At 37.4% G+C, this 24,027-nt stretch overlaps 1 protein-coding gene across 2 annotated transcripts in view; it reads right to left on the bottom strand.

Moving 5' to 3' along the window:
* The window catches only part of TTC8 (tetratricopeptide repeat domain 8), a 40,703-nt gene extending 26,835 nt beyond the window's left edge, over nucleotides 1–13,868 (bottom strand). For both annotated transcript variants that reach the window (XM_021402750.1, XM_021402751.1), the window contains exons 1-3: nucleotides 13,726–13,868; nucleotides 6,542–6,571; nucleotides 1,577–1,697 (exon numbers count right to left, since the gene is read on the bottom strand). In XM_021402750.1, the coding sequence (XP_021258425.1) occupies nucleotides 1,577–1,697; nucleotides 6,542–6,571; nucleotides 13,726–13,839 (265 nt within the window). In that variant the 5' untranslated portion in view covers nucleotides 13,840–13,868. The remainder of the gene's footprint in view (nucleotides 1–1,576; nucleotides 1,698–6,541; nucleotides 6,572–13,725) is intronic.

The following is a 24,027-nucleotide window of genomic DNA, read 5'->3' as shown; positions in this document are numbered from 1 at the left end:
CTAGTGGATCCCATATAATTATTTAATGATGCAAGAAAGAGCAAAATAATTAGTAAAATATTTCTGTTTGGAAACTAAGATAGGGAAAGATGCAAAAACGAAGTGGATATGTAACAGATGCAAAAGAATTTGAAATGTTGTGTAAGCAAACTATGGACATTAAGAGCTGTAATGTGGCAGGCATGACTACATATTTTTAGGATTCTAAGCCATAACCAGATTATGGGAGGATAGCCTGAAAGGTTTGCCACAGTAAAAGACCCTGAATCAAGCAAGACAGAGAAGCAATAGATGGAGCTACAGTTGATAATTCCTGCTAGAGATATGGCATATATTGAGCAAAGCAAATGCACTAATTTACTGAAGACTGTAATGGGTTCTTTCTCTCTGGAAAGTTTTTAGACTTTGCCATAAACTACATACTAGCTCAGGCACATCCAGTGGATTTGAAGCAGGAACAGCAAAATCTTATTTATCTCAATGATTTAGGAGTACAGGCTACACAATCATTATGATTTTCTTTGGCTTTGATATCTGTGACATGGTATCCAAAAAGCCACCATTTTTTTTAGTTTAAGCATAGTACAAATTAATTTTTCCAAATAATCTCCTATTTCTCAATAATATTCATCAGATGATTTTTCTTGACACATAGTCATTACCACAGGAGGCAAAAAAGTCGAAGTGATATTATTATGCTGTTTTGAGACAAACACATGTAATTAAGACTATCAAAAAGTATAAACATAACTTGAGTACTGCTTTACTTTTTATATGTGACCAAGCATGTAATGACAATTTTTAAAAATGAAATCAGGTAGATATAAATATGCAGTTGCCTACTTCTATCCAGATTAAAAAAAACCCTTTTAATGATTCAAATACTAGTTCTGGTCTATGTCCAATTCTTCCATTGAATTCTCAGAACATGGTAGTTGGTTGAAAGACACACCTAATCAAATGCATAAGATTTCCTATATGGATCATACTATTTTCCTATATGGAAAATAGAGCAAATTGAAATAATGCAAAAAAATACAAAAGGTAGTGGAATGACTTCCCACTTAGATGGGAAATGACAAAATTGAAAAGAGCTGCATGCAAGAAACAACGACAGGGCTGAAGAGCTGCCCTGGGAAGGAAGAGAGGAAAAAGAAAAGAAAAGCAGAAGAGAGTGAATGATACAAAAAGGTGATGTCAGATTTAGCCAGTCTGTTGCCTACAGTATAGGCACAGGGATGGGATTCATAGTACATCAAGGGCATATATTTCTCTAGTTTCCCTGTGGAGAAGCCAGAAAGGAATGAAAGAAATGAACACTTATGCAAAACAACTAGTGAGTACAGAGACTTAGAAGAAAAAACTGACAAAATACTGTCTAAATTCCAGGCAGATAGGCCTAAGCCTATCAAAATCATGTCATCAATGCAATCAGAAAGCAATTGAAAACTATTCTTCTAACAACAGCTAAAAGCTATAATACATCACCTCAGCATGTACTGTTTTATGATTGATGGCAATCCTGACCTAAACAGCTCCTGTTGTTTCAACATACTTAAGAGAAAGTTGTTCTTACGTGCGACTTGAGCAATGGCATTTTCATCTAGCATCATCTCTGCTATTCCTTCTTCATCCATCTCGATTTCATCCACATACACCATTTCTGTTAAAGCTCGTGTTTTCAGGCTCCAGGCAGCCTGAATAAGGATAAAGTTAAAGCATCTTCAATTAAATAATCTAAATGGCAATTTTGCTTTTTAAAATAAAATTACTATTACTCCCTTCACAGCCTGAATAAACTTGAATAAGCTATTGATTTAAACAACTGGGTATAGCTGAACATTCACTGTAGGCAGACCTAACGTTGCTCATACAATCAGAGTTGCTTAACATGCAGGACAAAAGTGCAGCTTCAAGTGTGGCCTCAGCGTCCTTGGAAAAGCACACGGGGAGCCCATATACTCAAGTAGGTCCACTGCTAGTGGTTTCCCTGCCAGTCTAATCATACAGTTGCTTGATGGAGTTAAAAAGGGGATTAGACATTAGACAACTCTTCTGGAGTGAAACAGCTATAGTCACTGAATCTGGAGGACAGAATTTCATGGCTGATGAAAGTTAGGACTAATTTATGTCATGGGCAACTGAGATCTCATGTTTTTGATGAAATACTCAGCTACAAGTGCTATTCAAAACCCACAGCTGACAGACATCTTAATTGTATTGGGATGGGAGAGGAAGGTAAGTAAAACCATTATAATGCAAAGTAATGCCTTTCCAAAGCATCCGTGGAGAAAGAAGGAAAATCTTTTAACCTGTAATCTTTTAATTACTGTAGCATTAAGTATCTTACAAGCCTTTAAAAAGATAATCTAAAACTGCTTTGTTCAGAGCATCAGCTGTAAAAACTATAGACTGAGTATCTCGGATAGTGAGATTACTGGAGAACTTGTTAGTGACCTTAACTGACAAATTGCTACATTAAATGTCTCGAGGGATGATGTGAGCAGTGTGGAAAGGCAAGCACAATCTTAGACTATGTGACAACTCTCATGTAGTCTGCAGAAATAGCAGATCAGTGGAGAGAAAACAAACAGTATCAGCTGGTACTTCATACAGCAGTACCAACAAAATAACCATAGATCCAATCACTTCCTTGATAACTTAATATGCCTGTAATGTACTCATAGGATTGGCATGATAAAGGGAGTGAAAAGATCAACCACTGATCTTCCTTCAGATATTGAACAAATCATCATAAATTTTCCAGAGTAAATTTTGATACAAAAAAAAATCAGATTTGTTGCTTTTCTCACAAGGGCTACAGCACAAGCATTATTAATATTTGCTAAGGAAACATTTCAAAATAGAAATAGAAAGATGCTACTCTTAATGGAACTAAAGATCAAACACATGGTAGCATTTATTCTTTAAATAAGAGATAGGAGATTTCATAATGTAAGTCATTATTTACTGGGACACCTCTTGTTCATCACTTCTCAGACCATGCCTTCCTCTACCTTTACATAATAATCTTTCTATGCAGCATTATAACTGCCAACCAAAAAAAAAAGTATAATTAAAAATGTTGAAATATTTAACTCTCCTTTTCTTCCAAGCAGAAGCTAAGGAGGCATTTAGGCAGCCAGTTCAGGCACAATTAGAAACCTTTGTTTAAGGAAGAAGAGAAGAGAACAGAGCAGGATGATTTGAATCTAGGGCAGACAGACATAATCCAGATTTGCTTTATTACCTTTTTGTTTATTCTTATGACAATCTGTAATTATCATTGATATTTGCAGCTAGATGTTCAATATCCTTAACCGTTTTTCATTATTCTAGACAACTACATAGGTTTGGGGTTGCTTTTTTTAAAAAAAAAACCTTCATGGTACCCTGCTTTTTTCAAAAACGTGCATGTCTGAAGTAAACATAATCAAGTCTATATTGAGAATATGCTGAAATTAGAGCTCTCAGGATAGTCAAACACTTATCTACTAATAGAGATATAAAAAGCTGGCCATAGTAAGGATCTTTTTTTCTGGGAACTGCAAGTAGCAACATCTCTAAACTAATCACTAAAACAGGACAGTTCTTAACGTAGACAAGGACAGTTCTTAACAGAGATATAGGTATATCATTCTGATTTTTCCAACAACTAAGATCAGAGAACATGTTTTTAAAAGCAGTTTTGTCTTCTTCTGATTATCAGACACAAATCTGTGATGAAAAATAGGTTCTTTAGGCTGCTCTTACAGTCTTCAGCTCCTATTCTGGAGCTTCACAGCTAACAACTTTGAATTTCATGCACTATTCCTTAACTAGTAACCAGATTGTAGATTAGAGTATTGCTTATAGCAGTGTTTGCTAAAGAACACCTGATCAGAACAGCAAGACAGAGAAAAATGTCAAATTTGTTACCTAAACTACAGAAAGATGACCTATATCTTGGGAAAAAAAGGTCATTCAAAATTCTTAACTACTACTAATATGACCCATTTGAAACAAAAGTATCATTTCTAGGTATACAGAGTTGTTTTGAATATCTGAAAAATCAAGGCATGCAAAAAGGAATTTTAAATATACGTTGATATACAAACACAGAGAGAGATGAAGGAAAGAATCTATTTTAAAGAATTAAGTGAAAGTTTTGCTATTCTTTTTGTTCATAAAAATATTTGCTATTTATTCATAAGAAGTCACAAAACTTTATCAGAACTACAGTATAATACTGTTGACTTACTTTTTAAAAGAAAACCTCAGAGACGTACATTTCTCTTTTAAAACAAACCCCTCACAGAAATATCAGATGCCGTTTATTCATAAAGATGTACTTTATCAAGGAACATTTATTCAAGGTTCAAAGCTCGGTGAGTAATTTCAACTCTCAGTGGCGTTACACAGAGAATTTATACCAGTATTCATGGGTTTTGCTATCGTTACTTTAACCCTGTATGAAACCTACCTTTCGTGCTGCAGTTTTTTGATCCGGAAAAAAATTATCATTTTTCTTCATAAGTACACATTTATAGTAATTTACTATACTACAATGCACAGTCAATTTGAATTAGTTAGAGCATAAAACTGGAAGAGTCACATTGCCAACAGTGAGAGGAAGGCTAACATAATCACAAATAGCCAAGACGATAAGCGCACATATTTCCAAGTAACGATATAAAAAATATTTTTTACATCTCTAACTAGCACAAGTTCGTCCACTTGAGCTGTTGTATCAGATTTCATTTGTATTATCTGCTCTCTCTCTGTGGGATCCATATTTTTTGTTTTGTGACAAGCAGTGTGCCCAGTGTTTATGAAGGAGACTCGCATTTTTATGACATGAGTACTCAAACCATAGGAACAAGAAATAGACAGCTCATTTCAGACAACCCACATATTCACAACATAATAAATTTTGCTTGCTTGCCTCATAATCAGAACAGAACTGTACAACAACTAGTACTAAACAGGGAAGGAATATCTTATGCACCATAATCAAAGAAATATAATACAGTATTCCTTCAGAAGTCTAAACTACAGAAAGAAAAGTGTCAATGTTAAGTACCCTTGTTTTTCACTTAATTCCTGAGAACTGATTAGTTGGTGAATCGAATAAATAATTCCCTTTTGTGCCTGAAAAGGCCAAAAATCAAATTAAAAAAAACCCTGAAACTTAAAATCTAAATCTAAACATATTTTCATTTCCCATTCATTTGGAGTTTCATTATTGTGATAATGTTCCATACAATATGGAACAATATCGGGCGTTAGGCCCGATTCCGTGACAAAGGGGACGGGGGACCCAAGGGCCCACGTCCCGGGAAAAGGGGAAAGGGGAAAAGGGTAGGGAGATGGCCCTGAGAGCAAAGAACAGCGGCAACAATCTGAGGAGAAACAAACTAATTTACTAAATAAGATATCAGAATGCAAAACAACACACTATAATACAATATAATTACAATTTAAGCTGATAAATCCAATACAGAGAGAGAGAATGTCCCAAAATCAAGGTAGGCCTTACTCTACTACCAACGATAAGACGGCTGGAGAGCGAGGTGCTGCCAAGACGAGAGACGGTGAAAAAAAGAACAAGGCTCGTGATCTGCAAGTTTTTATACTGTGAGCTTTTATCTTTTCCCTCCGGCTGGAAAATGGTAACAGAGGAGCAAAGTTCCGTGGGGAATGTAGTAGTCCTCTTCTGAGAACCAGGTACATTCATTACATGATGTTATGATGTGGAGTACCAATAACCGAAAATCATAAAACCATGACAATATATACTTTTATACCATACAATATAGACCCTAAAAAAAAACCAACAATGCAGCAACTACCTTGTGACGCACAATCTTTACAGTTAAGAAGATATTCAGCAGTACTTCACTGAAATCATCTTGTATGCAAACAATTTACATGACTTCACTGGAATTAGGAGGAGACTTGTGAAATACAATATTTTGGGCTAGAGTGAAAAGAAGCCACAATCTGCACATTGCTATTCTTCCCACTGCAGTAAACTCGCAGTAATGTAAGCAGAATGAAAACTAATCAATTCCCTGTCTTCCATCAGTTGAGCAAAGAATCATCATGCAGCTTCAAGATTTCATGCTCTACAATAAAGGTAGGCAAGGAGAATGAGCTGCAGGATCAGAAGAGCAGGGGTAACAGCCCACCATTACACTGGATTACAGGAAACATAAACCTGAGCCCTAAGAACATTAATGCTCTACCTGTGAAATACACATTGGATTTTTCTTAATCTGAGGAAGGTCATTCTTTTCAGTATAGATTCAGTGTAGCTTTCAGAAGGTGCTGAGCTTGTGAACTGCTGAATAAATCTAAAGAAATATATGAGACAAATAACTTTCTTTAGCATAAAACCTGCCTATTTAAAATACCCCTTTTTAAATTTATTGCCTTGCCAATGATGAAAAACAAACTTACGTCATTAAGTATGTAACAATGGAAAAAAGTATTATTCAGTACACTAGAAATTTTTCCTAATTATTGCATCTAATAATTATATTAATGGGAAGAGTTTTACCTGAAATGCAGAGTATCCAGTATCGTGCTCCTAACAAGAGAAAACAGAGAAATTAAAGAATGGAAATGTTAAACAATAAAAAGGACAACAATAAGACAAAACAAAGAATTACAAAACTAAATCAAAATATTCTGCGACCTCTTCTTGGACAAATATTTTCTGTGATACGTATATCTAAATTTCCATTTTATTGCATTATCTCAGCTTACACACATTCCTGAGTTCAGCAGTAATTTACAGAATGAAAGCAGATTTGTAGTAAGTGCTTTTTTTTTTCAGATACCGTTTGTTTTCTTGTTTTTGCTGGATCATGTTGGCCAAAACTTAGATTAATATTACAGATTTACAAAACTGAAAGATGGTCTATTTTCATTTAAAAAACATACAAAACAATGCAAGACATAAGCAAATCTCTCAAAATTTAACTAGATGATTAAGTCACGTGCTTTAGAATCCCTGCATAATAAAATCTCTTGTTAGTTGCTGGTGGTGCTGACACTGATGCCACTCAGGTGCGTAAAGGAAATTCTCTTCATGTAATACAGACTTTTCTTGTACTTTTATGATGGAAGTGACGTATTTATTGCATACCAGACAATCACGTTGTCTTTTTGCATTTTGTCTTTTATTTTTGCAATAAACAAAAAGAAAAATCCAGCCAAATGAACTTTTTCACAAACCAGCCAGGAGAAACTTGCAGACACTTTAGGTGAATGTAGCTAAATACTAACAAAAGGACATATGGGTTTATAAAAATTTATTGTGCAGCTGTCATCATATTTATACAGTATTTATTTGATTGTTCAGCATGCTGCTAACTTCTGCTGCAAGGACACCCTGCTGACTCATACTTCTCAGCAAGAGAAAGGTGAGGGTAGGCTCCGTACTTCCCAGTGTAGTATGAGACATAGGCTACGTCTTCCAATCTGAACATTTTTACTCCATCAATTCCATGACAGCAGGGAACTGGAGCACTAGCAATGCTCTCACATCTTTCTTCATACTGAAACTCCTGTGCCTGCATTTGTAATAAATTTGTTCAGCGGTGCTGGAATGTGTAAAACTAAACAAACCATTAATGGAAAACGTGGAACTAAACATTAATGGAGGGATTAATCTCAGTTATCTGGCGTACCTGTGCTTGTGTAAGGCTCTGAAATCATCTTTAAATATTAGATGTCTTGATTAAATGAACTCCAAATTCTTTTAATATGTTTTATTTACAGTGTTTGTTTTCTACAAAACAAGCTGTTCTAGCTAAGCAATAAAGAAAAGGACACTGAGGTATTTCAGCTTGTATTTTATTCCCCCCATTGTGTCCGAGTGTTACAGTACATCTGGTGTACTAGAAAATTGTTTAAGAGCAGTAGGTGATCTTCCATACCATATGTGCTACAGTAACTAACGAGGGCAAGGTTATGAATATTATGTCAATGGTAACTCAGAAGTGCCTTGATGTTACAGCTGTGTATTTTAATTCAGGCACTGCTCATTAGCTTAAAAAAAAAATTAATCAGCTAAATGTGGTTATGTAGGAGCATTCACACTGCTAAAATATTCAGAAAGTAAAAACCCTCGTCACAGAAAAAATAAAGTTGACCAACTGTATTTACTAAAAACATTTCTCTGTCTTAATTGTAGGCGTTAGTATGTGCTGTTCACACATTCTGATAAACTAATTTAGGAAATAAGAAGATTTTAAATAACCCTCAAGCAGGAGTTGGAGCCTTCCCATTAAAAACAGGGCAGAAACAACAGAAACAACATTAAAATACAATGTATTTTAACATAGGTGGATCCAGTAGTTGCTACTCAGGCAAGTAATCCACTGGAACTAGATTCAGAGTAAAGATTTCTTTGAGAGGATTAACAAGTAGCGTTGCCCTGTAAGCTTGTACCTCAAAACAAAAGGTCAAATTTATTCTTCATTTACACATATAAAGCTCCTTTGAAATTAATAAGATTGCAAAAGCAATGAAGGAAGGATTTAACCCAGATCTCTAAATCCACTAAGGGCATTTTAAAATTAAAGTTAATGTGTAGAGTCAGTTTATTTTAAGAACAAAAATATTTAGAAAAAGGACATCTTCTGATGCTCATAGCCTAGAAGAAAGAATGAAACAAGATTACACACCCTCTATTCTAAAAACAAATAAACAAACACCAAAACCTTCAATTTATAATCAGTTTTTTAGTTGAGTATGATTTAATAGATGCTGAAGATTAAAATCAGTGTATCCCAAAAATGCCTCTCGAGAGCAGAAACACAAAATATGTTACCTAGGAACAGTGACACCACTGCACGTCTGACATACGCTGCATGTATTTTTATGCATAAACTTAGTAATTAGTCTTCTGAACCGATAACTGATTTCAGTTGAAAATATTTTTCCACATCACATTCCACGTAAATGCATTACTTTTATCATGACCTTACAGAAAACAGCATGCAAATAATAGTAGTTGGAATTACACCTTCGAAGAAGAAAAGACAAATGAACAAGAGCAAGTATACAATTAATCAAGTTAAAGTCAGGACACTCACTGTATGTCCATTAATTATATTAGGTAATTTATTTATTTTTTGTTAAACTAGAGCAGACCTCATACATCGGTGCTGGTTTACTGCCTTGAATCTGACATATGGAACACAAAGAACAGTAATCAGATTAGGTAACTAATCAGGATGATCAGCAGAGACAGTCACGGATTGTATTTCCTCTAGGTCATTCTATTACTATAAACATAGAAGACAACGCCTGCTTGGTTACAATAGAAAATAATTAAATTGAACATCAGTGCTTTCTGTATTTGTATTCCCAAGAACTAGTAAAGAACATGCAGTTTTATCTCTCCTGAGTTAAGATTATCAGCAACAAAATAAACTTCAATAAACATAATGTTCTTACTTCTTAAATGAAGAAATGCACAAGAGATTGTACAGAAAAAGTACTTCAGTCTTCCATAAAATCTAACTCAGTAGTACGTAATTATTGTTCTATCAAAATGTTAATCATTTTTGTAATGAAGATCTCTTTATCATTACATAAATGATTTTATAATGTTTCAACTTAATTGATGTGTTTTACAAGAATGCAAGTTTATAATGGCATTTGATACTGCTGCATAAGAAAATTCCTGATTTTAGCTCAGTTGGCTAAGAGGGCTACATGATATCTCTAAAAGCTTCTAATACCTACCACATCTCATGACAGAGTTCAGAGAGTTTTACGCCAATTAAATGTAACTGCAAATTACATTAATTATAAGTGTACCTATTAATTGGATCACCCATCAGTAAACTTATTTTTTCAGTTCTTCAAATTGCCTTTCTCTTACCATGTTCTAAAGTACATTCAGAATAGTAAGATACATGTATAAAGAGCAACAAATTAGGAAATATATCAGTATGTACAAGTCAAGAAAATGTATTTATTACATTTATGACTGGCAAAAATATCTACTCAGGCTACTGTAAAGAGCTGATTTCAGCTGTTTGTAGCTTTCTGACAGTTTTGCAGTTGTAAGGGAGAAGGAGTGATGATATCATTTAGCAGACCAGCTGACATGGCTAGGAAATACAGGCTGTCAGAAATACAGGGTCTTTCAGGCATGAAAACAGATTATGCACTGTTAGTCTCTTCTTTTACTTATCAGTGTTAAATCATGTCTTACAAGGGATTAAGCCAGCTGCCTGAGCATGAAAAAAGTTCTAGTCTGCAGCACAGTTTAACTCAGCCCTTCCTGGGTATCTCTTTAAAGGATACCATCTCCTATGACTCAGTATGTACCACCTCCTAATGCTGTTCAAAGTGACTCCCTGAACAGGCTACTGTTCTGAGGTCCTTCTGTCACTGGTTGCAGAGATTGGGAGGCACGTGCTTAGTGAAATATGGGACAACAGGATGAGAACAGATGGCACTGTGATTACAGCAGTTGAGTACTGCCTTGCAGGCCACAACAGCTCACTTAATCCAAGCTTTCCATAAGTGTTATCATTTGTCTATTTGCTTTCCTGGTGTCCAGAATAACATATCTTGGGCCTGATTTGCAGAACTGCCTTCATAATAGAAGACAGGGTTTGACCATCAAAAGATTTAACTGTTATGCGCTTTTTAAGCACAATAAACCAGATATTTCACTTCATGTACCAAAAATTATATACATACTTAGTTTTAAATGTTGCTATACATTATAATAAAACACTACTAATTTAATTTACATGAATTGACAATGGCACCATTTTCCTGCTAGGTGGTTAAGGAGATCAGTTTTACTGTATTCATAACTTCAGAAATGTAACTGATATGCTACCTTTAGAATAAACACAGAATGGTGTCAAATTGTTCTCCTGGCTTGTCTGTTCTAACATACTTCAGTAGAGGGTCAGGTTGGATATTAGGAAAAAATAATTCTCAGAAAGAGTGGTGAGGTATTGGCACAGGCTGCCCAGGGAGGTGGTTGAGTCATTGTCCCTGGAGGCACTCAAGAAAGGTGTGGATGTAGCACTGAGGAACATAGTTTAGCGGGCATGGTGGTGATGGGTTGACGGTTGGACTAAATGATCTTAGTGGTCTTTTCCAACCGTTAATGATTCTGTATATCACTCATTTGAGTTCTTATTGCCTCAGTGTCCAACAGTGGAGTTTAGTATTTTTCAGACATCTTATAAAAAGTAACAGTTCTATTAAATGCAAAAGTAAACACACTGGAATACATGAACGTGATTTGTTTTTTCACTATGTTGTACTAGGTAGGTTCAAAATAGCTTGCAATATTTCAGCTACATAGAAAATACATATGTTGGGCATATCACTGTTTTCTTTTCTCTAGGCCTGAAGTCAGGCAGGGTAAATATGTAACAGAATGGTACCTGAAAGCAACAGGTATTAGAAAGTAAAGAGCGTTAAGTGCTCCCTAACATAGCTAGGGAGAAGACCTGCATGGCTTTACATGAGAAGCAGAAAAATAAAATACAGGCTTGTTATTTATCAGTTATCTGTCCAACAAGTATTTTGTGTTGACTACAATAAGAGGTAAGATAGTATGACCATTATGATCATTAGGAAATGTTTAACTTTGAGATTTCAAGAGTGAGATCTTGTATGTCAAGTTGGTTTGAGTCTGGCTCAAGCTGCACTCTTGAGAATGAACCAATGTTCTGTTTTTTCCCACCTGTAGCACCACAACAAATGGGATGTAAATAATGATACATTTTCTTCTGCCAGGAGCAGTGTTTTTCATTTAGATTAAGAAGTAGGAACAACTGCAAAAAAACAAAAAAAGCTGCATAGCCATTACATTTTGAAAACAAAAATACACCATGAAGCACAGTACACTTCATAATCCTTCCAAAGAAACATTGATTGGCTGAACTGCCACTTAACCAGCTCTCCATTTATATTTTTTATAAGGGTCTGAACTGTTAAGAACCTCTAACAGGAAGAGTTTATATAAAACAAAATCTACTTGCTGGTGTCTGCACACTTGCCATATGCTTTACTTGAACACTGCACTATGAAATCTATTTTCAGAGAAAGATTGAAATAGTATTCCAAGCATCTTTTAAATGTTAAAGAAGTTTTCTAATCTAAAGAAGAAGCATTTTAAAATATTTTTCAAAGTCATTAATTGCTGCTTAAACAGGAAAAAATAAGGATTCTTCAAGAAGATTATACAGGGCAATACCCCAACTAACCATATTTCAAGCTCACAGAAACCAAAGACATTTCCTTCTATCTTTCAGGTAGATGACTGCTGTTTAAAAGTACGTTTTTCACAGAAAACTGGGAATAGGAATGCAATTCTGTAGAGCACATACCAAGTTTTAAAGTTTTTGACATACACAGAAGTGATACTCAATCTCATTTGTTGTTCAGGACCAATTTTCTTTTAATGTCTTCTTTACTAAGGTTTTCATAGAATCATTTGAGTTGGAAGGAACCCTGATAGGCCATCTAGTCCAACTTCCCTGCAATGAACAGGGACACCATAGCTAGATCAGGTGCTCCGAGCCCTGTCCAGCCTGACCTCGAATGTCTCCAGGGATCCACCACATCCCTGGGCAACCTGTTCCAGTGCCTCACCACCCTTATTGTATAAAACTTCTTCCTAATATCCAACCTAAATCTCCCCTCCTTTAGTTTGAAAACATTTCCCCATGTCCAATCTACTCGTGGCTCTTTAATGATGCTTTAAAATATATACCATAAACAAAAGCACATTTTATACATCAGCCCTAAAATGGTGTAAATTACACAATCATGTGACTGTGCAGCTTTCTTTGAAATTTTTTTCCCCATGTGATAAAAGGTATCACCTTCAAAATTCTTAAAATCTGTAACTATAGGATACTTTGTGAGACTTACTTTATGTAATATAAAGTGTTTGTGACGATGATAAAGTCTATCCAATTACTGTTTTCTAAATCTAGCAGTACAATTTTTTATATGTATACAAATACCAATCTAGAAACAGCATTTACAAACTCATACTTTCTACAGAGCAGTGAAAAATGCAGGTATTGAACAACACACAACACATCCAACGTTTCCAGAGACTTGGCATTTGGCGAGAGTTAAAGGAGCAGGATGGTAGCACCTTTTGCTCTGTAGTAATGCTTGTACCTGGGCTGAGATAAAACAGGTATTTCTTATGCAGTGTAGTCCACACAGTGACACCCAAACATCTATGTAAAATCGACAGCAACACCAGTAAGCAGATTTTTTTCTGGTTATGGCTTTTCTTCCTTTAACAGCACAAAATCATCGGTGAGTCTCAGTGCGTGGTGCGGGAAGTCCTGAGACGTGCTGCTGCCGCAGCTGGCTTCCAGCAGCCCTGCTCACTTGCCGTACCCTCACAGCTCCACGCCTTGCTGGGACCGGCAGGGCACGGAGTAGGGCATGTCTGAGGCAGCATCCCCACCGCCTTCAGCCTGCGGGGAGTGTGAGAAGGTGGAACTGGAGAGAGACAGGGAGCTCTGGGCAGCCCGGAGAGAAGGAGAGCCTCACCCAGCGCTGATCGATGTCCCTCGGCCCGCGCCGGAGCCGGCCACACAATAGCTCCGGCGGAGGACCCTCACCCGGCGGGAGCACGGCCCACGGCAGATCGCAGCGGGTTTCTCGGGCGGCAACAACAGGTAGAGAACCCGTCCTTTGGCCTTCCCACCCGGCCCGGCCCCCTACCTGCTCGCCAGGCGCTCCCTCCAGCAGCTGCGAGCAGAGCTCCGAGCACTGCCGGAACTTCCTCCGCCTGAAGTAGCTCCAGGCCTGGAACAGCGGCTCTATCTCCAGCCCCATCTCGCCGGCGGGACGGCCGAGTCTCCCACAAGGCCCTCGGCGCCTCTCGGCCGTCCCGCCTGCTGAGCGGGTCCGAAGCGGAGCGGGGCGGGGAGCTGGGCCGCAGCGGTGAAAGCGGCAGGCCCCGCCTCGGCGTGTCCGGGCCTGCGCGCCGCATCGCGCCAGGAGGCTCCGCGGAGACGAGCGGTGCTCGGAGCCTCCGGCCGATGAGCGTGTCCGTAGGAAGACGGCTGGGCCTCGTTCCCCGTATGCTGAATTGTGTGCTTTTCTTTGCTGCTGTCGTTTCCGAAATGTAAAATTATGAGAGTCATTTGGAATGAGATTGTATGCCTAAAAAAGAATGCAGTCTTTTAATCCTCATTTGGGTAAAAAGTCCTCTAGAGCTGTGAGAGTCCATTTGGGGAGAGCGCAGGCTGCTCTGAACAACTCCTGCAGACTCCATTAGTTCCTTTAGTTTGTTAGGTCTTGCAGGGGTAAAATAAGACATGTTTAGAGAAGAAAAAAGCAGGAATGTGACTCTTACTATGTATGTATTGTATAATGTTAGTTGCAACCATCAGCCCAAGGAAGAAAAATTCCTTGGGGATGCTTGGAGAAATGGGGGGAAAAAAAAAAAGAGGAGGAGGGGGTTGAGGTAAGAATCTCTAATAGGTGAACAGTAATGTGATAGCTAAAATCACGTCACTGGTAATTTAACAAATCATTCTGATTTTAATCTTTTTCTTTCACCTCAACTCTCAGTTCATTCAAAATGGAAGCCCGTTGAAGTGGATATCCAGGCTAACTAGTAAGCACAGTGTGAAGTGGAATGTTGTAGAAATAAGCCAGTCCTCAGACTACTGTTTTTTCTAATGTGGGAGTAAATGACCTAAGCTATCAGCTATGGATGTCTGGGTTTTGCTTGTCCCGCAGAAAGTGCTCAGGGAAATAGTGTTCTGAGTGAAGTAAGATCTAAGACCATGCCATTCCCAGGGAGGATTGGTGGAAGGGAAGTACCACAACAGCGTCTGTCCCTTCTCTATTTTTAATTTGTTGTGGGAGACAATATGTACTGCATTCCCATAAAATGCGTAGGAGCTTGCACAAGGACATTCAGTCTATACTTCAGGTTGGTCAGAAGGGTGAGCAGTATTTCTTGTCAGAGCATCTGCTGTGATACTGCTGTATAGTTGTAGTACTGCGGCTGAGTAACTGTTGGGACCTAAGATAGTATCTGATTTTGCTGTATGTTCTTTAACATGGTAAATAATTTAGTTTGCATTTTATGGTTAGGCGTAGCATGATGTTCAGAGAGATTGAAGGATTTGAAGGATGGACTGTTTGTTGGGTTATGAACTGGTTGGCTGGTTGCAGCCAAAAGGTTGTGATTAATGGTTCTATGTCAGGGTGGAGGCCGGTCACGAGTGGTGTCCCTCAAGGCTCAGTCTTGGGACCGGTGCTCTTCAACAGCCTGAAAGGCCAACTGTGTTCTGGGCTGCATTAAAAGAGGAGTGGCCAGCAGGGAGAGGGAGGTGATTGTCCCTCTCTACTTGGCTCTTGTGAGGCCCCATCTGGAGTACTGCATCCAGGCCTGGGGCCCCCAGCAGAAGAAAGATGTGGAGCTCTTGGAACAAGTTCAGAGGAGGGTGACCAAGATGATCAGAGGGCTGGAGCACCTCTCCTATGAGGAAAGGTTGAGGGAACTGGGCTTGTTTAGTTTGGAGAAGAGAAGGCTCCGGGGAGACCTCATTGTGGCCTTCCAATACTTGAAGGGAGCGTATATACAGGAGGGGGAATGATTGTTTGTGAGGGTGGATAGCGATAGGACAAGGGGGAATGGTTTTAAACTGAGTCAGGGGAGGTTTAGGTTAGATATTAGGAGGAAGTTTTTCACACAGAGGATGGACGCGCTGGAACAGGTTGCCCAAGGAGGTTGTGGATGCCCCGTCCCTGGAGGCATTCAAGGCCAGGCTGGATGTGGCTCTGGGCAGCATGGTCTAGTGGTTGGCAACCCTGCACTCAGCAGGGGGGTTGAAACTTGATGATCTTTGAGGTCCTTTTCAACCAAAGCCATTCTATGATTCTATGATTGTGAACATTGGCCAGAATCTACATATTTGTTAAAAAGACTAACCTGAAGTTCTTCCAACTACTTCTGTAAACTCTTATGTTATGGTCTGTTATTAAATGCTTCAAATTCTTGCTGTTATTACTATGTTATTACCAGAATTTAGCATGTCTGAACTGTTACTTTTTTTTATAGAATGTAATATGAATGGCACTTCTAGTTTGTAGGGACACATTTGAAATCAGTACAATAGTTCCAGTGTTGTTAGATTAAAATGTCAAGCAGGAGATAGTTGGTTTACCAGAGACAAATTATGCAAGAATATTTTTTGTACTTCCTGTTTTTAAAAGGCGGTTCAGTTTTGTGAACAATCTATCACATCGGTTAAACACCCCATTTATCTATGCAGGAAAACAAAGACGGTAGCTCCTAAATGTTATTGATTCCAACACAATATTCTTAAAAACCTCATGGTTAAGGCACTACATGTAAATTTTATTTTATGAGCACTTATTTTAAGCCTTAGTATCTTAATGACAACTTACAAACTAAAAAGTAAATAAACTGTTTAAGGATACTTAGAATGTTTTATTATAGCAATTTCCATTCTGAGATAGTGAAACAAACAGAAACACAATGAAGCAGTAATTATGGGCAAACTCAGCAGATTAAGGTTCCCGGATGCTCTGTCAACCTTAAAGCTGTGCATTCTGCTGAGCAAAGTAGTGGATTAGTGATAGGTACCATCAACTACTCCATGCTGTGGCACACCTGAAGGTGTTTGCCTTGACAAGGAGATGGGTTTCTATGTCCTGGAACCTTCGAGATGACTTGGCTTTCCCACTGAAAGCAGTGGAAACCCAGAAAAAGACAGGGAGCTGAATGTTTTATGTAGGAGATAAACTTGGCTCTGATTACAGCTAATAACTTGTCAGAAGAAAAAAAAAAAAGATTTGAGTCTGTATGACTAGAAACCAATGGGAACAAATTATGAATCATGTGAGCTGCCAGTGTTCGGTCGGTCCCTGGTTGTGGGAAGTTGCTCCTTAAAGGAAGAAACACAGTAAGCATTTCAATAGCTCTCTTGAGGGGACAGTTGAGGTGGGAAGTGAATGCTTTTTGAATAAAAGAATTGCTGTATCATATATGAATAATGCACATATTACTGGATTTCAGCCATAGTTTTTTAGTTCTGAGATTGTGTCTATAGCAAGAGAAGTCACAGTCTTCCAAAGTTTGTCAATGCATCAAAAATTTTGAAGAAGTATTTGGTAACAGACTTACTTCTTTTTTCATTTCCACAGAAAAAGCTCTGAACACTACCTGTTTGAAATGGAGGCTGAGACTAATCTTACGTGACCATTCAATCACCCTTCTGTTAGCTACTGCTCTAACAAATGGCTTCTTGGCAAAATAAAGGGGAAGATGGTCCCTGTGCAATTTTTATTTGTTACACTGTTGGGAAAGGTATTCATTACACTTAGCGATGAAGCTGAAGTGATGTTCTCCTATGGTACCTAGTAGGTCGAGATGAATCTTCAGCTTTTTTGCAATGAGGAGGTTTCACAGTGTTGAGAATGACAGGCAAATTCTCTTTCCTTCTTTTCAAGCTGTAATGTGCAAGGGTTTTTTGCTCTTTTTGGCTGCAGATATGAGGTTTTCTGTCTGTACACGATAGTATTTATTTAATGCAATTTTATGAAGCCAGAAATAACTGTCCTAGCAAGCCCAGTTCATCCTCGTGTGGCAGCGTGAACACTCAGAACTAAAATCATAAAGAAATTGCACCTTAGAACATAGACATTCATCTTTCTTTAAGACTATGTAATATTTTTCTTTCAGCTAATATTTATGTGAGGAAGAGCCTTTGATTATTTCATTTTTATAGCTACAAATTTAAAGCAACTGTGATTCTGGAAATTTAGCTTTCATAAAATGACTTACTTTCATAGCTTACATACCAGCATGTATAGTGGAAACACAGTCAGTCACCTCCTGCTTCCAGATCACATCATCTGCCTAAGTTCTGAAAGCTGAGCATGATGCGTTGACCAGATTACTGAGGAGTGACCTTTGACACAGACGTTTGTATAAGGGGAGGAAAATGTGAAGATAGACAGATAAAAGCATGTCCATTGAGTGTTGTTTCTCCACATGTGGTACTCAAAGGATGAATGTTTAACTTGAAAGTATTTGTGTTTGTCCTCCATAAAACTTAGAACATCGGCTGGCTAAGCTGTGGCACTGTTTTATTCTTGAAAACAAAGGGATCTATCTTTATGCTTTCTCCATAAGCAGAAGACTTAGACAAAAATTTCACATAACGTCTACCTTTTAAATAAGGCCAGTTCCCTGTGCAGGCTCTATTTGCTTGCTGGGAACCTAGTCCTTCTCCAGTAACAAGCATAAAAAACCGTTCTGACTGTCACAACCTGCTGCTGCTGAGGCCAAATGTCTGGGTCTACTGCTGGATGCTAGTGCTTTGTGCATACATCTTGCTATGCATGAAGTGAGCCACTAGTGACTTTCAAGTAAATCTTAGTTATTTAAGCTATATATGCTAGAAAAAAAATATTCTGGGAGTAGTTTTCAGCTCTGGACAGTTTCCTTTGTGATGCCACTTACTCAAATATATTCCTGGCATCCCATTTGAGAACTGGAATTGTTATCACAAGACAGCTATTCAGTAGCTTATGGGAAATCAGTGTTTAGCTTTAGTAAAATAAGTTGGGCTTAAATATCCGTATTATATTTCAGGAATCATCACTTCTGGCATACATGTGTCTAGTGTGTGGAGAAAAAGAAAAATTATATGTATGTAGAAGCTGCTTTTTCTCATTCCTATAGCTCAGGGGTAATACTGAGTATTGAGTAGTTTGAGTAGCTTGCTATAGCTATCTGCTCCTTTAACACCTCTCCCTCAAACTGAGAAAAATTCAACCTGAGGAGAGTTGGACAAAATAAATTTGGGTAATTATCTCTCAGATGTATTTGATGTGTGGGAGAAAAACAAATTTCCTCTTCTGCATTGATAGAAAAAAAAAATCATAGTAACATAGCAACATCCTCACAGAGATATTATGGATGCCAGATGGTTTTCACTGTTTGAAAGGCTTGTCTGCATTCTTCTTCAGAAGTTTTGTTACCTAGCGTTTGGTCTCTTCTGATAGTTTAAGGAATGCATAATTTGGCCCTAATACTCTAATGTCCTCAAACTACAGTGAATCACTCCATGGTCATTGTGTTGATGCTTCTTGGGACAATGACATGGTTGTGATAAAACTATAGAAGTCACCAGGATTTCTTTAAAAAAAAGTTGTGTGCTTGTCTTGTATAACTGTGAGCCTTTGTTATATTAGAAGTGAGCTGGCCTCAACCTCTACGTTTTGAGAGACAATCCTCATCTTCTGTGAAAGGATAGGAAATTCAGGAGTGCTACTTTATCTACAGCTTATTGAGATTATATCATTGATCTTGTGGGTAATTTTTTGGCACATTTTGTTTGCAAGGTTTATTTGAAACTTGCCTGCACTTATTTGAATCATGCCAAAGAACAGAAAATTCATGTATTAGAAGTAAGGGACAGATGAATTCCTCATCTGTCTATTGGTTATTTTTCATGTGAAATCTATATTTCCATTAGGCTACAGTAAAAATTATAATTATTTCTAAATGAAAATATCAGGGATATCTACTAAATATCAGGAATCCCATTATTATTCATCTTCATAAAACACATGGGCTTGTGTAATTTCTTTTTAGAAATCATAGGTTTTGTTGACCTATGTATTTTGTGTATTGGATTTTTTATGTTTCAATTAATTGTTCAATTATTTGTCAAGTTTAAATGTTGCTTAAGGATTCAAATATGCTTCCTATTTTCACCTTATATTTTAGTAGTTTTCTTCTTCTACCGACAAGGGTGCTTTGAACTGATGCTGACAACAAGCTCTGAGAGGATAGATTACTTATTAATGTTATTATTATTAATAAATCAATGTTTTTCTCCTTTGTGTACCAAATGCTTTGTATTTTTCAAATATTCTTATGACTCTTCTGCAAATGTCTCTTAATATTTAAACTATGAATATAAGGTGCATGAAACAGCGTCTTAGAAGGTATGTATGGAAGAGTGGGACAGGGCCCACCAATATCTAAGGCCCACTTCATTTTAAAAGCATAGGAGCTTTAAGCTGAATTTGCCTTTTGAAGTCTTCCATGGGGGTCTTCTCTGCATGAAACTATCACACTTGTTTCTTAAGAATGAATGCTAATTCTTGGGCCTCATATCTCCATCATGAACTCACACTCTTATGATAAAAGCAGAAATAGAATCTGTATTCCTTATTCCCAAAATTCTGTGGGTACCCTAAAATTTCTCACGCAACCCTGGTGTCCCTCAGACTGTAGTTGTCATACAGGTGCAGTCTGTTTCCTGTCTTTTGACTTGCCTCTCTCCAGATGTAAGAATACTGAAGAAAAGTGTAATCAGCAGCTCAATACAATTCACAAGGGATTGAAAGGGAGCACTGATGTTACCACACATCTACCTGGAGAGGGCCTCAGCTAGAGACAATCAAACTTTGCCTTCAGACAAGAGTTCGCATCATGAAAGATGACATGCAAAGAGGGTTCATTCTAGTGATTGAGATGTACCGAATATTGGAAGAACAGAGAGCAACAGACCGTAGAGCAAAATATTGTTCATATGCTTTGAGTGAACCCAAAGAGGATTACAGATAGGCCTGCTTTCTGGGAAGGCATGTAGCAGTGGCAGAAGAATACACCCCCTTCATGTGCTATTTTCAGGAAGGATCTTGCCATCCAAATTTGAGTTGACGTAGTGTTTGCTTGTAGAACCCATGTCTTGCTGATCCTATGAAATTAGGAGGGGTCGCACAAATGAAATCATGTGAAGAACAGAGTTTTGTTCTGAGGCTCAGATTCAGTATCAGAGTATTCAGTATCTGAAATAACAGCTACAGGTTTCATTCTGTGACCAGCCAAGACAACAACATTCATCAATACTAACCATTGCTATCATAAATAAGAAGACTGCTGTTTTCTGCTGATCATATAGGATATCATAACCATGGTTACTATGGTCTAGCTGAATAGGGATCATCCAGCAGTTGATAACAGAATTTAGGTGGCAATACTGTTCAGGTCCCGAGCTATTAACCTTCCAATGAGCTTAGATCTACCCTTTTCTCCTTATGAGTTGACTGAATAGTCTTTGTGATCAGGTCCACAACTTCCTTAGCACACAGGAGGAACAGGATGCTTTTCAAGTGAGATACTTACCTTCCTTTTTGTCTTTTGTGTTTCATTTGAGGCACTATTTCTTGTTTGATGCTGGTACTCTGTATGCTGTGCTGAATATAGATTGTTGTTCACCTCACTGGCAGGAATCAGTGCAGCTATTAAGAAAAAAAAAGCAGCACGTGAAAGAGGCTGCTAGATCATTTACATGTAAACATAGGTTGGAAAAATTTGCAAAGGATGCCCTGATGACTGGATGCTCAGCTTAAAAATAACTGGGATCCAGTCTTTCTTTCTTTTCAGGTTTAGAGCATCTTCTGAGCACCAAAATCCTAATTCAATCCTAATTGCAGTAGATCCTGAAGATCTAATATGTTATTACTTATAGTAACCTTAAGTTCTCAGTCATATCAGAGAAAATTCATGTAAAAGGGTTTGCTCATATATATGCATATAACTATGTATATGAAAGTGGAAGAGGGAGTACTCAGTCTACTGTATTAATCACAAAGCCATTCAAGCAGCATTATTTGTTACATATTTGTTAATTCCTACAAAAAGTGATGTTGGCACCCTGTAAATCTACTTTCTTCCTTTCATTAGTGTTACTCTCTTATGTTATTTATTTATCCTTTCTGGAAGGAAAATGTGGGCTATTTTATATAGCAGCTTGTGCACAGTTTGTTACCGTAAAAAAGTTACGTCATGTAACAGTCTCTCTCCCATATTTAATTTTACAATTGAAATCACTTAAAAATGAAATATTTGGTGTCCTTAAAGTAGGCTTATTTTCAGTCAGTAAACTGACTTAAGTGTGGTACGGCTGCAGGCAACGAATCTACAGCACTTAGTATCTAAATCACAGTTTGACTTAAGGCGCAGTGGATCTTTGGGAGCTAATTCAACCTCTTGCTCTAAACAAGGTTAACTTCAAAGTTGGATGGCATTGCTCAGGGCCTTGTCCAGATGAGATTAGACAGTCTCTGAGGATGGAGACTCCACAGCCTCCTTGGGCCACCTATTGCAATCTTTAGCCACTCTGTTCCAGTGCTGAGTCAAATATGGTAGTATGGAGTCAAATAATGAAATTAACTGTGTAAAAAGGTGTCATCTTGACTTAACAGTTTTTAATCTAATAATTTGCATCAGCCATCTGAAATGTTCTTCTTACCCCACAGAATATTAACCGCATGCTTTGGACTTGATCATCATATAATCCATCCTAGTTGTAAAGAAATAAATTGGAAATGGGTAGAAAAATACTGCTGCATGCAAGCAAGGTGTTGCTTCCCATCATTTTAGATCATATCATAAGATGGAGCCAGGGATGGCTGTCACATAAGAAGAATTTAAAATAAATTTCATTATATAATTTAGGCAAATGTTGAAATCAGTTTTGAGAGTTCAGAATCAGATTTCCATCAGAAGACTTTTGATAGAAAATGCATTGGGATTTAGTCACCCTCTCTTTATACACTTTGTTTAAGCCTGTTTAGGTTGTGAAATGTTATATCAAGTGGTGGTGCTTGATGCTTCTTCAAATCACCCAGATAAATTACTTCAGTACTAATATAATTGTGCATTAAATGTAAGATGAGAAATGCTGCTGAAAAATAAATACGTGTGTGGTGAGTAGATACATGTTGTATAAACTGTGTATCAATGGTGAAAAAAAACAAAAACATGAGTGCTCCACTGAGCGGCTTCAAAATGCATTCTGATGTCAGATTGTTGGCAGTCTGAAACATTGTGCTTTCTTTATCATTTACGGAGTAAAAAGGAAGTTTTGATGAACTGTTCCCATGTGCTAATATAGATTCTAGGGCAAATCTTTAAAGTTTGTGGTAGACATTTTAAGAAAGAATAGAAATATTTCTGCCTAACTTCTGAGGCTAACATTAAACATCATTTTACTAAAAACAACTTAAAATCTGTAACTAAATGTAAAAGTTCTTTTGTGTTTATTTAAAAACAAACAAAAAGACAAACAAACAAACAAAAAACCACCATGAGTTGTGATGGATGAGATTTGTACCATTTACATCACTGTAGAAACCTTTCTCTCCTAGTCTTAGTAGGGAGAGGAGTTAATGTTTGGATTATGAGAGAGGCCCTAGAACAAGATCTTGTGGTGCTAATGTCAAGGCTAAGGAAGCCAGGATGTAGTTTTCAACAATCGTGTTTCCTCTGCAGTTTTGGATGGTATTGTTTACCGATTGTTACTGTATTTGCATCACTTCCTTTCATAAACTAATTTATTTCTGCTATAGAATGTGCAGAATAAGTTGCCTTCTATTCTAATGATGGATTATTTTAATTTCAATAATGTTTATATCTTGTCCGTCCCTTTACCTGCCCTCTGTTAGGAAACTATTATGTGAGGACATTTCTAAATCAAATTTCTGTGAATAAATCCATAATGAAGTCCTGATTGATATCTGTATTGCGGTAATTACATGTTCATTGTCTTCTCAATAGGATGCTTATTTCTTCCAGTGCCTAGAATGAATGTGTACTAAATGAATGCAATTCCTATGATTATCAAAGTGTACTTAATCACTGCAGAAGCAAGAAAAAATTATGTCTGTAATACTTACTTTCATGCATGTGTAATTGATCTGTTTTCATTCCAACTCTTGTATCTGTTTTATCAATCAGTACCAAAAGAAAGCATATGGATTTATAGTTACCAAGTTTATAGAACCTGCTTATAAAACAGTAACAGTGTTGGATAATGCTTCAAAATAAGACATGGCTTTAAAGAGCTCATGAGAGCATGTCAGCTAAAACATCTTGAAATTTTTCAAGGTACAACATAACGCATTCACAACTTGCTGCTCTTTAATTTATTGTTTTCTAGCACCTTGTCCTAACATCTC

The sequence above is a fragment of the Numida meleagris genome, chromosome 6, assembly GCF_002078875.1.
Source record: "Numida meleagris isolate 19003 breed g44 Domestic line chromosome 6, NumMel1.0, whole genome shotgun sequence".
In the NCBI taxonomy this organism is placed as follows: Eukaryota; Metazoa; Chordata; class Aves; order Galliformes; family Numididae; genus Numida; species Numida meleagris.
The sequence above is the reverse complement of the archived record's forward strand: the minus strand, read 5'-3'. Positions and strand labels throughout refer to the sequence as shown.